The sequence below is a fragment of the Pholis gunnellus genome (genome assembly GCF_910591455.1).
Source record: "Pholis gunnellus genome assembly, chromosome: 24".
In the NCBI taxonomy this organism is placed as follows: domain Eukaryota; kingdom Metazoa; phylum Chordata; class Actinopteri; order Perciformes; family Pholidae; genus Pholis; species Pholis gunnellus.
In genome coordinates, this window is record NC_136551.1 from 5066974 (window position 1) to 5083495 (window position 16522).

General features: G+C 50.1%; 1 protein-coding gene across 1 annotated transcript; it reads right to left on the reverse strand.

The window, feature by feature from the left end:
* Window positions 1-4056: 4056 nt before the first annotated feature.
* On the reverse strand, window positions 4057-14350 carry adamts5 (ADAM metallopeptidase with thrombospondin type 1 motif, 5 (aggrecanase-2); the record flags this gene model as incomplete). The annotated part of the gene is made up of 8 exons (XM_079186024.1): window positions 4057-4744; window positions 4942-5117; window positions 5564-5739; window positions 5849-6032; window positions 7081-7364; window positions 7896-8063; window positions 8340-8472; window positions 13247-14350. The coding sequence occupies 8 exons, from the start codon at window positions 14348-14350 to the stop codon at window positions 4057-4059; spliced, it is 2913 nt and encodes a 970-aa protein (XP_079042150.1).
* Window positions 14351-16522: the final 2172 nt, after the last annotated feature.

Below are 16522 nucleotides of genomic sequence, written 5' to 3' on the forward strand. Positions count from 1 at the left end.
TGGGTGAATCTGTTTGGCAGAGATTACTGGATTACCACCAAACTGCATTTCCTTAATTCAGTTTTTAACTGGGGAGTCAGATTGAAATTGGAGTGTGTGAAATCTGCTGTTTTCCAATCTGAACCTAAATTATAATGAGTTCCATCCGGACCCGTGAGTTTTGTTTATTGTAGAACTGTCAGGAATCCAAAACCAAAGAGTGAACCATTCTGTAACAGAATATTTGTCATACATGTTAAATAACAATTAACGTGATGTCAGTAAATGATGTTCAGTGTATTTGAAAAGCTGTAGGAGGCCTTCTTCTGCTGCTGGTAATATATTTATATGTACGTCGTTCAGTGGTGGAAAGTCATTTATTACATTTAGTCAAGAGCTGTACTTCAGGCAAATATTGAGTATTAACAAGTATTAATACGGTATTAATACAAGTATTCATTTCATTATGATACTTCTTCTCATTCGCTGCATTTAGGGTGGACATGTTGCACCTCTTACTCCACTGACAGCTACAGTTACTTTGCAGATTAGTATTTTACACGATCGCCTCTTAAATTATTCTGCAGTTGCATGGAGTGATCGTCCCAACAACATTAAAATGCTGCTTACATGTTGCATCATCAGTAATATGTAACAAGGGGGCCACTGCGGATGTTTACTTTTGATACTTTGCACATATGTACTTTGCATTGAATATTACATATATTGCTATTGTTTAGGTCTGTACTTTGACTTAAGTTGAATGCTTTTTTTTAAACATGAAATGGAGCATAATTGCATCGCAATATTATTATTTCAGTACTTCTTCCACCATTGCTTCTGATCGCGATGGATCCGCAACATTTAAAACACAGGCAAGATAAATAAAATGTATTGATGCCGTGGCAACATTAACAACACAGACACGGAGATATTTAAATATATAGATTTTATGTACATATATTCATGTGGATGACTAGAAAAGAAACACTATATTCTTACAAAGGAATGATTCTGCACAGTCGTATTCCTAAGTCAAATAGTAATTTGATACAAAATTACTATAATAAATAAAACTCATCGCATTGTTTTTTTTATTCACACACACACATACCAGTTGTACAAACAATAAATTACAAGTTCAGTGCTGTGTTTCTGTCGTTCAGCGAGCGGGGTTTCCCCACTGGAAGAGTCAGAGTAGATTGTGTGTGTGTGTGTGTGTGTGTGTGTGTGTGTGTGAGAGAGAGGGTTTCTGAAATACTCAAATGCTTTGTAACTGATGGGTTGTTTTTCGGTGTGTCTGCATGTGTGCATTTCTGTGTAAATATGGTTGAATACTAACACGTATATGAAAGATCTACTCATCTTACAAAAAAATGTCTACATTGTGTAAATAAATCTGAACGTGCGTGGGAAGAAGAGAGAACAGTGTGCGAGTGGTATGTTGACCCGGGTCATGTACCATCTGAAGACCTTCCTCGTGGTCTCTTTTCTCCAGCACAGGTGCCAGATGGGTGAGGCTTGCCACACAGGAACATGTAAGTAATGCAATGTAAACAATTACAGGCAGGTATTTTGAGTCCATTTGATATGTAATGTACATTGTCTACACTCTTAATGCAGCCTTGATCAAATAACCAAATCAAAGCATGATATGGTGAGATTTTAAGGATTTTAAGGAAGGAGGTCCCCAAAATAACCATAAAAGCAAGTCTCCTCACTTATACCAAGTGGCATTTAGTGATGCAGATTGTTTGTTTTTTTTACTTAGTAAAAAAAGCAAGTTGGACATTTTGATTAACTTTCTTGAGTGATAGACGAGAAGATTGATACCACACTCATATATATCTGTTCAATATGAAGCTAGAGCCAGCAGTGCGTTAGCTTAGCATTAAAACGGGCAAATTGTTGTTTTTACACTCCGACTTTTGCACAAATTAAACAAACAATATTAAGCCACATTAAAAGATGCTGGGAGGCGTATTTTTATTCTTTGGACACAATCTCTTTCCCCTTGCTTCAAGTCTCAATGCTAAGCTATGCTAACCATTTCCCGGCTCTAGCTTCATATTTAAAAGGACAGGCACGACAGTGGTATCACTCTTCAGATCTATTTCTGAGCAAGAAAATGAACAAGTAAACTTTCCCAAAGTGTCAAACAATTTCTTTAAATCAACAGCAACATCACTTTCCACAATCAGTGTCCCAGAGTATCGGCACTATTTCTTTAGCAGGAAGTAGTTCCACGTAAATTGTTGACAGTGAGGTCTGTGGATTGTCTGACGTAAACAAGGCATTGTTTCTGGATTTTCTTCTGAAAATTGTAAATGTCACTTTTCAAAGCTGTTACGGCCGGAAAGGGAATTCCATTCATTGACTGGGCCGGTTGCACCAGAACGATATCTCAATATCTGGATTCTTTGTATTTTGGGTGAACTGACCCTTTAAAATCATCTACTCTGTGGCACAATCAGAATTTTTCGTAATGTGATGAACACCACCCACCAGAGTGGGAAACAGATAAAACAAAAGTAGTAAAATAGAGAACGAGGGATGAAAAGAAGGAGGTGAATTGCAAAAGGACATTAATGACGGCATTAGTATCTCCCTTGCTGTCGTTGCGAGTATCCAGGGCTCACATTGTCATACTATTGCTTCCTAAACAGATAAACAGACCAACAAACAGATATTGACCGCCAGTGAAGAAGCTTCAAGACGCACATGTTCACGGTTCATACTGTAATGTGCTTCAAACACAGGCCTGGATGAACGTGCAAGCACGTAACATGCACACACACACACACACTCATACACACACATACCCACACACAAATAATCAAGCATTGCCCCAAACCTGTAAGTCATCATTAACCTCCATAAATGTTAAGGAGTGTCGTGGTTACTTTGCCCCTTTGTCGATTAAAAAGTTTGTCCCTTGAAGGCCACCGTACGCTACCAGCCCATCACACCGTGCTTGTGTGTCAACAAGCTGCACAGGTGACTTGTGTCTTCTGGGTAGACTTTCTTCCCGAAACCTTTCAAGAACTTGAGCAGAGACGTATCTGAATAGTTTAAGACTGACTGGATTTGGGCCGCAACGCACCGTCCATTAACCAAATGTCTGGGTTTACCCATTCATTCTTGGTCACCACTATGGGAAATGGTTCATGTTAAGTCTGCCCTTCTTCTTGTGCTGCTTCTCGATTTTCAGCTGGACAGATCCGTCACACAAAGACACGGACCGCTTATAGTCGGGGCATATGGGTAGCCCTGATCCAGGACCATCATCATACGTATGTATATCTCCTGTCTTTTGGACATTTCGGTCTTTGAGTGGCTCATAAATGTATTTACGGGAAGAGTATTGGTAGGCAGCCAGAAGGTAAGGAGACCACCATTTCGGTTACAATACTGCAAGGATGCACTCAAGTTGGTTTAAGAAATAGACATCCTGAGCAATTGTTGATTTGACATGATTCGTTGCTACAAAGACTGCTACAAAGACTTTTCAATCCGGTGAGTTCATGATTCCAACATTCTGCCCCATTCTATGAGCTGTCCAGTGAGTGAAATGTCCAAGTCAGGGTAGTATAAGAGGACGCAGCGTGACTGGGCTACGATTCGGGCAGACATGACGACGAGGTGAATAACGAGTGCTTCCGAATCCCCACAGTGATTAGAATAGCATGAAAAAACAACAACACGACAGGCATGCCATTACAGGGCAACACACACTGAGCCTCCAGGGTTTGGAGACCTTAGTAAAGACAATCAGTTACTGTCCATGTGGAAAAGACATGCAATGGAAGTCGTTGGCTACGCCAGGGCGTTACTTGCCACTATCATACGGACACTGTCCACCGTTCTACTTGTGCTCTGCATAGCTACTATGATTCCAGGACATTCCTCTGGCGGGTACATCCACGACAATCTGTCTCTGGGTCTCTGCGTATCTGGTCCAGGCGCTATCAGCCAAATTTCACAGTCCTGTTTAAGGTTCTTAAATGGATTGGTCCATAGTCCTACATCCAGCACTTGAGACCTTTTATCAGATGTACAGATTAAACTCCTTCCGCCTCAACATTTCTTCACCAGACAGTGTTTAAAGGCGGAGGGTCGGGCTCCTAACGTGCAGCCCTTGGACAGTTTCCCATTCTGGTCCTTACACTGCACAGTCCGGCTCTGCCAGCCAGTGTCACAAGTCCTGGAGCATGTCATCCAGGAGCCCGTTACCCAACGGGGCCCGGGAGTTGGGGTGGAGGGACCGGGAGCTGTTGGTGGCCCTGGGACCAGGACCGAGGGAGCGGAGGAAGATGTAGTGGTGGCTCTGGTGGTGGTGGTGGTTGTGGTGCTTGAGACTCTTGTAGTGCTCTGAACAGGGGTCAACTTCGAGTTGGGGATGAGCGGAGCTGACGGCTGCTGTGGGGCTGTCCGTCGGGGCATGAAGAAACTATAACGAATATCCAGGGGCTTTTTAGCGTCCGTCGCCAGAATCTGGACCACCAAGGCTTCCTGGAGGGCCCCGGGACCCATGCTGTGAAGCCACTCGTCCCTCTGGCTCCAGCCGCTGTAGTTGAGCACAGAACCGTTGAGCGGGATGATTGTCTCGGAGGTGGAGATCATGAACTTGCCGTTTAGGAGGTACTCGTTGGGCCGTCGGAGGGCCAGGTAGGCGGTGTAGCGGGTCTGGTCCTTGGCCTTGTGCTGGCGAACCTTGACGTGGGTGGAGCCTGCCGGGATCTTCACCACGTCAGTGTAGCCCTTACTGTTTGGCAAGAGAGAAAGTTTTTTTTCAATTTTATGATATTAAGGTTTAAAAATACTTTCTCCTGAATTCTTTGTGTGCAAACCATCACTGAACCGAGACTCCCCTAAGACGCACATGTGCAAATGTCCGCATGTGCGAGATTCCCATGATACGAAGACGAATAATGCACTCTTGAAGACCTCTGTTTTTCTTACCTCTTCTTGGTGAAGTTGCCCACAACGCGTATACATCCTGTGCTGTCGCCTCCACAAATACCACACTTGTCGAACTGGAGCTTGGAGCCAATGATGCCGTCGCAGCCTGTCCGTACACACTTCCCTTTCACGCACACCGAGCTGCTGTATGGACGACACTCTGTCCCCTCTACCACCTGAAGACAAGCAGTCACAAAATCATTTTCCCACATTTTCACATTTCCATTAAAAAGGTCCAACGTGTAGGATTTAGGGGTCTATTAGCATAAATGGAGTTCATAACTATGTTTTCATTCGTGTATAATCCCCTAAAACTAAGATTCGTTGTGTTTTCGTTAGCTTAGAACGAGCCCTTCATTCTGCATAGGGTGTGGGTCCTCTTCACTGAGTCCGCCATGTTTCTACAGTAGCCCAGAACGGACAAACAAGCACTGGCTCTAAAGAGAGCCTTCCATTTTTTTTTTTACTGTACCTGAAGGCCACCATAGTTCTCCAACAAGCTTTGACAGGGAGGGTTTTTCAGTTGGTTGCAATCCTCAACCTCACCACTAGATGCCACTAAATCCTACACGCTGCTCCTTTAAATACACCGCGATCTTTCTTTCTTTTTCTACCAACTCACCCTCTGAGAGAACACCACATAGTATCCTGTTCCTTTTGCTCTGCAGGTCAACTTGCACACATCTTTGGGGAGGACTCCAGCGTACTTAGGCACCCACTCTACAAAGGTCTTCACCCCTTTCGGATCCGTCTGGGGGCCGTTGCGCACCTCACATTGCTCCTGCCGGAAACTCTTATCTAGAGAAAAGTTCCATTAAAAGAGGGTTGAAATGAAGAACTAAATGATAAATAAAAAATACCTTGTGCTATTCTACTCATGCATGCATTCTCGGGCTGTCACACTCACTCGATGCTGGACACGGTGTGACGTTGCAGGACCGATAAATGGCCCTCTTTCCCGTGCAGTAGCGCCCGTTGTTCCGCGGCGGCGGGTTGTTGCACAGGCGTTGGGCGAACTGCACCCCGCCTCCGCAACTTCTGGCGCACGCACCCCAAGGGCCCCAGGAACTCCAGCTGCCGTGGTTGGACGCCTGGGAGCCGGAGGAGAGGAGAGGGAAGATGAAAGAGGAAATAAGAGTTGGAGGAAATGACAGAGGAGAGATCAGAGAGGAGAGAGGGATGAAGGGGAAAGAAAGACAAAAAAAGAGAGGAGATGAGAGAGGACAATTAAGTGCTTATCAGGCATGTAAAGAAAAAATGTGGCACGCATTGTGGTGTGGAAAAGAGACAGAAAAGGAACGGGGGTATCTCCATGTGATGAAGCCTCTCATTAAGACAGCATGACTGGCTCTGTGGTGCAGCTCACATGCTTCCCCTGAGGACCAGTCTGAATGAAATCCTTAATGTCCTTATTTTGGTTTTTCCAAAGCCGCGCTACATTGGTCATTGGTGATAAAAAAGAAAAAGACTGGATAAGTAGCATTTAACATTTTATGATCCTGCAGAGCTTTTCCATTGAGTCCCACTGTTGAGTCTTTATGCAGTAGCACTTTCCACAGTAAATGCCACTTAATCTGCAATCACACTTACGAGGAATATATTCAGAGGCTAAAAGATTCTGAAGTCTAAAATGGAGGGGCTCAACGTTGCTCTGAGCAGCACACTGGTCGTCAACTTGGGCCGCATCCACACACACAGTCGTCTGCCAAGGATCGAGTCAGACCCGACAAATGTCATGTGACAAATACCCACAAAGAAAATATTCATTCCCATTCTTTTTGACATTCCCTCCCTAACACACAAACACACACACACACACACAGTGTCGACAGGCTGCCAAGAACGGATTTGGTCCTTTAACTCATTAAGGCCAAATTCAATTCAGATCTGTTTAAGCAAGGCCAAGAAAACGAACAGCACAGATCAGCAGAGGCCTAAATACAGCACACCACACAACGAAGAAACCCGTTACACTCTTTCTTTTCCTTTCTACTTCATCTTTTCGTCTCCCAAAGACGAGCTCTTACAATGCGGAAATGAGTGCTTCAAATATCAGTTTTTGAACTGTAAAAAGGAATCTATTTGTTGATTTTGGTCACCTCCTATCTCCCCGTCCTCCGCACTCCGATTGCCACTTACCGAGTAGTGCCTCTTGCGGGTCTTGTCCACGCACTTCCCCTGCAGGCAGATGCGTCCCTTCCCGCAGGGCGTTCCCTCCACGGCCGGCAGCTTCTTGGTCAGACACACCATCTGCCCCTGGCGAATCACGGCGCACCACAGGCGGGCGCACACGTCCATGCCCGGGCAGACGGTGTACTCGGGGCCGAAGGCCAGGCGACACTGGCGGACGGCGTCGTAGCTCTGCCCTGGGAGCTCCTCGGGGCCCAACAGGGGCTGGCGGGGAGAGTCCAGGAGGCACTCGGCTGTGGCGGGAAAGAGAGGGAGAGGGATGCTTTCAAAAAAGGACTCTGCAATCTGCATACTCTTGGCTGGCGTCTTCACAAATGAGGCCTGTATGACATATCACTCATAGAAGTGCTGGAGCAGCAGCAGATATGTTGTTACATGAATCATCCCGAAAGCAATTGAGTGTTTTCCTGACAGGGCGCCAACCGACAACGCTTTATGGTTGTAATGAATGACACCTTCTGATGAGGTATAACTCATCTTGATTGGCTGCCAGTGATCAGTCTTTGGCTGCAGTGCAGCTACATTCTTGAAGAAGTTAAGAGGCTTGTAAATCACTCTCTTTTAGTAGATCACAGCTTTGTTTTGGCAGTGAACCGCGCTCAGTGAGAAAAGCGATCACAAGTCAAATTCACATGGATGCAATTTGTTGCTGGGGAAAGTAAAACTTCTGCTGGCTGGGAAGAGTTCAAAGAGATGCGTAACCACAGGCCAATTTGCGTCGCCGTGCCCTGAATTGCGCCGCGTTTTTCGGCCCCCACACTCACCGTTGCCGTCGTCAAAGAAGTCCGTGATGGTGGCCGAGGTGCAGCGGCTCCAGGGTTTGGAGGCGTCGATGGAGGTGAGGATGGAGGACATGAGCCGCTTGTCGCTGTTCACCCCGAAGCGCTCCTCGCAGAACTTGGAGTCGTCGTGGGACAGACCCAGCAGGTGACCTGGGACGCACGGAAAGGAGTCGACAAGAGGAAGAGAGAGAGAGAGAGAGAGAGAGAGAGAGAGAGAGAGAGAGAGAGAGAGAGAGAGAGAGAGAGAGATGAGGCGTTTGCACATGCAGCAAGAATGAGAAAAGCAAACATGCCGAGCGCTCGGGTGTCAGGTGTACGACATCAGACAATGCCCTCGGGATATTAATCAGCACGAGAGGCGTGCTGACAGATGTGCGTGCCCTGACGCGTTCATGTCTTTGTTTGTGTGCGTGTATCCATGCCTACCTATCTCATGCGCGACGGTAAACGCAGCGTGGAGCCCGTCGTCCTCGATGACGGCGCAGCTTCTCTCCGGGGAGCAGATGGTGCCGACGTCCGCCATGCCGAGGGTGTCGCAGGAGTGGTGGCCACAGAGGTCCTGGACAAAGGAAGTACTGTAAGTCTACATGACCAAAACATTGTGGAAAACTTGAAGGAAGTGACTCCATCCTTTGCGAACACACAACCTCTCTCAGAATAGTTAAAAATGCAACATAAACAAGTACCAAAATGAACGTGAACCGAAACTCAGTTGACAGGATGCAGCAGAAACTCAACGGGTGGATATTTGGCTGACTCCCTCAGGCATTGAATTATTGGACTTTCATGCTCCCACGGTCCAAAAAACACTGGCTACTACACCTCCCATAATGCATGTTTTTGAGACATTCAAGTCCGTTGAGTCCTTTTCCAACAGGCTGAACACAACTTCTTGTGTTTTTTGATACGAAAGACTGGTGGATTGTTTTCTCCCACTGCTTTTTAACACCCGCTCCCTCCCTCTGCCTCCACCACCTCTCGGTCCGCCTCATCGGGTTCCCGAGTACATAGTATTGATCTTTGTTTGGATTCCCACACATGTCCATGCAGATGAGGCCCCCGGGACACCGGCCCTGCCCAGCGCCGAGATCAATCGGCTAATCGTGGCCCCCCCCCCGTGTGCACACGCACTGCAGCGGAACGGAACAGGGTGCAGACGCACATAAACGTATATGGAGGAACGTGCACGCCAGTGTGTGCGCGGGACGTCCAACGCTCTCTCTCTCTCTCTCTCTCTCCCGTGGAGAGGATGAATCGTCATGTTAAGTGGCGCTGACAGGCCTGCTGGCTCGTGGGTGAGAGCCTCTCTGGGAAGGCTGTTTACCCCGATGCCCGGCGGGTCGAGGCTTTTGGAACAAACTGCCTTGTGTTCGGCGCTCACACTCACACACACACATGACTGACTGGGTGGGACCACCTCACACACACACACACACACACACATAACTATAGGAGGTACACATAAATAAAGGGGTGCATATAAATGCACGCATGTACAGCAGATACAAATAGATGCACACACAGAAAACAGAAAGAGAGTGCCTGCTTCTGCCAAGTGACTGCTGGATACACAAGGAGCCAACAAAGAGCAAGTCAAACACACTCGCTGCACGCATGGAAGCTTCTCTTGGCTTTTTCCCCGAGAGACAACTATGGAAGGAAGAAAAGTTTGTTTTGAATGTGCACACATAGAGAATATTGTCTTCACATTTTGTCCGGCTCTCTTTCCCCGTTTCCCACACTCTTTCACCCCGACGTTCTGTACACCACCGCTTTTGCTTTTCGGGAAAACGCGTGGGAGAAGAGTAGAAAAGTGGGAATATCCCGTTAAGAGATGGAACGGCGACGCGGTGAGAGCATCTTTGTTTTCACGCAAAGGCCCTCTCGGGAGAGAGACATAAGCACGGGAATCAGACGCTTGGGATGGAGGGACGCCGGGTATTAAAGAGAAGAACTGAGAGAACAAGGAGTTACAGGAATATTGGCAGAAATAACAGGAGAACAGGTGGCAGGCTGGTCGTGAAGGTCAGGAGGCGATCAGAGCTCTGTGTGTGTGTGTGTGTAACAAGACCACTTGCGATCTAAGCCGAGGCTTGTGTTAAACAAACAGCCAGCCAGACCCAGACACCCACTCAAACCTCTCTCGCAGAGGGAGTTGCTCCGCGTGGTGAAAAAACGCCCTGCAGGCCGATCGCAAACCAAACCCGCTAATCAAAAGCAACAGAAAACAGCTCTCCGGCACTGACGGGAAAGGCCACCGATGACCCAGACACAGACACAATTTCATCCCCGTGCTATCCTGTACTTTTCAGCCAGAGTGCAGTTTAAAAGAGAGGATGGAGGATGAACTCTCTGGGCCGGTCCGCGTATGCCGACAGAGCCTGGGCGTCGAGGGTTTTTTTCGGGATCCGAGGGGGCGGTCTGCAGGTTGTCAACATGCGCCAGACGAAGTGTAGCACGTGTGAAATATCAGGAACGGTCAAAACAAATAGAGGGGCTAGCTGTGACGGGGGCGAGGGCTGGGAAATGTACACTTTAATGCGCAGACACACACATAAGCACATGGAGGAGGAGGGAGGAGTCCAAACTACACACATGTTCACATCGACGGTGAGACGCACAATGACATAAGGCGGAGTTGAACACACGTGTGGAGGAAATGGTTTGTGTCTACGTCAGTGTGTATCTTACATCAATCACCCTGACATCAGGGCCCTCGTAGTGTCTGCAAACGACTCGGGTTTATCAGCAATTGAATCCATTTTGTGTCCTTTTGAACGGGGCACGAACACACGCGTGTGTCGATCTCTGCGGCCGCCTTACAGTAGGGCTTTGTCCGCCGCCCAAGCTCACAACACGGCGACACAGCCACGCACAGCACTTCATGTTCCCACATACACAGACGTACACAGCCCGGAACAGTCCCCCCTCAATGTGCCTCGTTGTTTTGTTCCCCCCCCCCCCCCCCCCCACCCCGGTGCTGGTATGTGTGGAACTGGGTGACACCGCCGCACGGGTCAGCTCACCGCGGGTATACGGGGTGTTGGAGTAATTGGACCTGACCACAAAGAGACGAGTTCCCCTCCAACCCTGTGCTCTCCCCCCCCCCCCCCCCCCTCCTCTCATATGGGAACAATGGACTGGCCTGACTTCACAGTCACAAAGTCTTCAATGAGCTTCAGTTCTCGCTCAGCGGGCTACAGTAATCGGGTTCTACTTCACAGTCGCTCCAAATACACAGATGGGAAAAGGTTATTTATTTTCACGTGAGCTACTATGTGACACCTCTGACGGTCAATGGAATATCAGGCCAAGTCCCGTAACACAGCACGTCCCATGAGCCACTGGAGTTCCTGAGAAAAGCGCTAACGCTTTAGCACGCCTCACAGATCGAACTTCTTTTTCCGTCATTCTTGCTTTTGCGATCCAAAATGCAGCCCCTGTTGCAAAACAACAACACAGGACCATCCTCCTGCGGCGTTCGGCTCGTCCGTCCGCCCTAATGACCGACGCGGTAAACAAACGGCAATTCAAGCACTCAGCCGACATGGCTTTTTTATAGCCAGAGAGTTCAAAGGTCAACGTTAAAGTGGCCGCCTTTCATTGGCTTATAAAGGTTGCGACCCTCAAGAGTCGAGTCGTGCGCTATTAGCTATGTGTTTACTCTGCACACAGATTTAGCTGCAGCAGATAGGGATCAGGACCCCGCCCCCGGGAGGCGGGGGGGCCCCTGTGGTGCAGGGGGCCCTCTCGCGTCGACAGGTAACATCTACAGTATGGTGAAGGTGAGACGTGTGCGAGTGACGGTCGGGAGACAGGTTTGTAAATAATGCAAGCGCTGCGACAGGTGAGACACCAATGCACTGACTGATGTACTGGCCTTTTGTGCGGATGCTATTTTTTCAGGGTGAGCACGGGACATTTTAATAGGTCCACAGTCATGTTTCATTAGCTTCATGTCCAGTTGGACTCTCTGCCTTCCTGTCCAGCGGCTACCGTTAAGAGGTCTCTGTTTTCATGCCCTCTTGACCCCGCCAAGCCAAACCACCACCCCCCTGTCTGGGCTCGGTCAGTCTTGCCCCTGCAGGTTTTAGCGGCAGCAGCAGTTAGTGAGCAGCCACGAGGTGGTTGGCGCGCAGGAACTGTGCCACTTTGCCAGCTCGCTGACCCCAGGTATGCGCTACCGGCTGCCTTGCCAGTGCACGACGGCGGCGGCAACTTGCAGCAGGGAGCCTCGAGGTAATCCCGCCTTCTCCCACCCGAGCCACGACAAGACCCTGCATGAGCTGTACGCGATCCAACGAGGGCTGTCCGACCTGTCGACTTGGAGCCACACCCGGAGAGGTGAAAAATGCATGCGGACCCGCCGCTGCCCTGCGGGTTTTTTTGAGCAGGCAGGGAGGGACGGAGGAGGAGGAGAGGGAGAAGGGACGGTGAAAGACGGGATGCATGAGTGTGGTCGGGGTGAACTTGGGGCTTCTCACAGGGTGGATGTGTTTGTTTTTTCCTGACAGCTCCCAGCAGCTGACAAGCTGGAAAAGTAGCTGGGGAAAAATGTGCAGACTGGAATGATAAGGGAGGGAGGGAGGGAGGGAGGGAGGGAGGAATTGCAAGGACGGGATGACTACCTAATTAACTGCAGTTTCAAGGGAGTTTTAGGGATATTTCTGCAATACATCCAGCAGCTGATTTCAACCCCCCCTCCCCCTCCCTACCCTGGGAAGAATTTGTGTGCACGGCCTCGGGCACGCGCCTCAGATCACAGAGACTTGGAGGCTATTGGGCCGTCAGGGGACTGGGAGGGGGAGGCTGGAGACAGAAGAGCCTGCCTAGAAAAACACCAGGCGCAGGAAATACAGTGTTTTTTTTTTTTAATGGACTTTTGCAGACGCTGCTGCGCTGCATTACGCACGAGACATTCAGCAACAAGAAGAGAGAGAGAGGGAGGGAGAGAGAAAGCATATAGAAAAGGGCTGGAGACAAGCAGGGACATGTGGGCAGCAGCTTGTGCAGTTTCCACTTCTGATGGACTGTGATGCAAATGGGGACATGGTTCATAGTTGGCCAAAACAACCACTTAATGTGTCGCTTTTCGGCTATTGCTGTTATGTAAAAACGGTAATGTGTGTCAGTTGTTTCCACTCAGTGTGTTTTGCTGTTCATAAGCTATTCAATAAGCCACCCGAGGCTCTATCCGCCAAGTGCTTTGCTACAGCTGCCACCTCGTGCGCCTTCAAAATAAAAACAACCCGTGGCGTCACTCCGCCGCCTTGGCGTCACCCGCGGGGCCGCTAAGCCGCCTCTCCTCCGCCGTGTGGTGGAGTTTTGTTTACCTGCCTGGTGAAGAGGATGGCGGCGTCGTGGTGCTGCTGGTGGTCGTCGTCCAGCGGGTTTTGCTGGTTCTGCCACTTGCAGAAGCTCTTCAGCGTCGCCGCCGCGTTCTTGGACACCTCGAGCCCCTTCTCCTTCTCGGTGACCACGGCCACTTTCACCACCGACAGCCGGATGGGGTTCTCGATGCTCGCGTGGCCGTACAGCTTGGAGGCGATGGCGGCCAGTGTGAGCAGGTAGTGGTTCAAGTCCTTGCCGTATTTCTTGGCCATGGTGTCGTCGGCCACCAGGAGCAGCTCCACGTGCCTTGCGCGAGAGACTGACCGCTTGCTCCGCGTGCCATGCTCCGGAGCAGCCGCTTTGGTGAGCCGGCTCCACCGTGTTCGCCCGTGCGCGCCGTGGCTGCCCGCGCTCTCCTCCGCGAGCCCCTCTCCGTCCCGTCTCCCCTTCCCGCGACCTCTGTGCCGGCGCTTCCCCGCCGCATCCCTGCGTCCTCTGCGGCCGTCGCGCGTCCCGCAGCTCTCTCGCCCCTCGCGCATGGCCTCGAAGCTGAAGCTCTCGCGCGTGAACACGTGGAGCGCGCTCTCCGCGTCCTTGTCCTGCAGGGCGCGCACGTCGTGCTCGTGTCCCTTCGCCCTGATGATAGGCGTGATGGTGTAGCGCGCGTGGTCCACGGCGAAGAAGCCCTCGAGACCCCCGCCGCAGAGGTTGAAGACGGCCAGGGACTCCGGGTTGGAGTCCACTGTCCCGCGGTACGCGCACTCCCGCTGCAAAGCCGCGGGGCTGTCCCCCATCATAGCGAGCACATACTGGGGGCTGAAGTGATGCGACAGCACCAACTCGTCCCGCTCCATGTCCAGCTGAAACCGGCTCCCATCCAGGTACAGCAGGTAGCCCACCTTCCCTCCTCCGTGGTAAATCCGGTCAATGGTCCGCACGACCCCGTCTGTCCTCCGGGCAGGTGTGAGAAGCGACCCGTTCGCAGGTGGAAGATAGAAACCCTGGAAAGTAGAAAGCCCGGCTCCCAGCTCCAACTCCACGACGCACAGCAACAGTAGCCGAAACCAGAGCATGCCCTCGGCCAGAGCACCAAGGATCCGCACCATTGTTCATTCCAACCCGAAGAACATCTATGTATCTACTAAAACAACCCGGGGCTGGCTGAAGAGACAACTTTGAGCGTTTGTTCCTCCAAAAAGCGCATCCTCCCGGTGTCCAAATCCCCCATGAAAAAGCGCACAGTAGTAACCAACAGGCGAGCAAACAAAACCATTGAGGAGAAGAAGAAGAAAAAATAATAAATGGAAACGAAAAAGAGCAGCTGAAAGGAACTGTGTGCAGGCTGGAGAGCACTGAGCTGAACTTGGAGAACAAAAACACAAAGTTTGCTCTTAATAGGACCCGGAGAGAAAAAGTCCTGCCCCCTTTGCGCTCAATCACCACTCCTCCTCCCCCCTCTTCTCTCTCTCTCTCGCTCTCTCTCTGTCTCTCTGTGTGTGTGTCTCTCTCTCTCTCTCTCTCTCAAATCAGAGTGAAGTCAAGTGCTGGAGGAGAGGAGAGAAACCTGAACAATGCTGTCACTGGAGTATTTCCCATTGCCTCAGCAAAGGAAAGAGTAGACTTTGCAAGTCCATCAAAAACCCTCATGAATCCCTTTGAGAGGCAGAGGGGGAAAGATGCAAACAATCACTTCTCATTCTGAATAAATCCTCAAATCCACCTCATCAGTGACAATCACCCCCTGGTCATTAACTTCAGTACACCAACGTCACTCAAAGCCAGCGTGAAAAACAAACATCAGCAAAACAAGTTACCAAACAGCCACATGCTGCCACTCCCCAGGACCAACACCATTTATCCGAAGCATTAAACACCAGCCATGTTATTTTTACACTTTTACCACTTTGACTACTTTAATAATTGAAGGCTAAAAGTCCAACAGGACTTGACTGGAGAGTTGCAGCAAACTGGAGGGGGGGAATGGATAATTTATGGCCGTTCCCGAATAAAGAGTTGTGGGAGTTCACCGTTCCCGTGCGAGACATGTAATGGCATGCGTACAGATGCTGTCCTTGTGTACGAGAGAGTGACGGAACAAAATGTGTGTGTGTGTGTGTGTGTGTGAGTGAGAGAGAGATTTGCAGATGTGTGACTGTGCCAGGAACTGGATGTGTTTTGATTATTTATTGTACCTTTATTGGAAGTGTGCTTGGCGGTGCCAATGGGACGTCTGTGTGCTGAGAGGGATTTAGCCGTGTATACCTCACTGGAGCTGAAGTCACTGAGTCTCTCTCTCTCACACACACACACACACACACACACACACACACACACACACACACACACACACACACACACACACACACACACACACACTCACACACTCCAAAAGTTCCAAGACATTGCTCATTTGCTGAGTCACCTAACGCTGTTACCTCTGCACACCACAAAGGGGGTTTCAGTTGTGTCTCTGCGTGCCGAGAGGGAGGCCTCTCCGTGTGGCTGCCCCCCCCCCCCACCACCACCACCACCACCACCACCACCACCACCACCACCACCACCACACGCACAACCTGAGAGCCGATATTACGTTTCGACTCTGCTGCGTCAAACGCCCATGTCGCCTCCCGCTGCTAATCCAAAGCCCCTTACGACTGAGCGGTGTGGGTAGCGTGGCCTGGCACTTGCGGGGGAACGCGAGCCAGGGAGTGGGCGCAAGAGCGCGGGGGCCAAAAAGTGGAACACGGTGTGCTGCAACCGTTAAGTCCCCCCCCCCCCCCACCCGTCAAAATCCCACCGTGGTACGGTCCACGCATGAAACATCCCACAACGAGGATGCACTCTGCATTCAAATAAGCCTCCAGAGGAATGTTGACAGTTGCTCAAGAGAAGGGTTGCATTTTGGGGTGGGGTGGGGTTGGGGGGGGGGGGGGGGTGGGCTCGTTCAAAATCTCTGCTACGGCCCTGCAACCTATTGAACATGATGTCCTCTCATGCAGCATCGAGCTGAACCTCGCGTCCACATCGACTGTTATGCAACGCACCTCCCACTACCCGTCTCTTTTCCTCTCTGTCCTCACGTCTGGTCTCCAACTCCCCGCTGCCCCTTCCCCCGCCCCCCACCGCCTCACCTCCAGCTGCCGGCTGCATCTCCTTCACACCAAACTGTCAAGTGTATTACCTGCAGTAAAAAAAAAGGAAAAGAAAAGACGCCTAGAAAGACGGAGCAAACCCGAGCTGTGTCTGTGTGAGAGGATGTTTGATCAGGACGGAGTGAT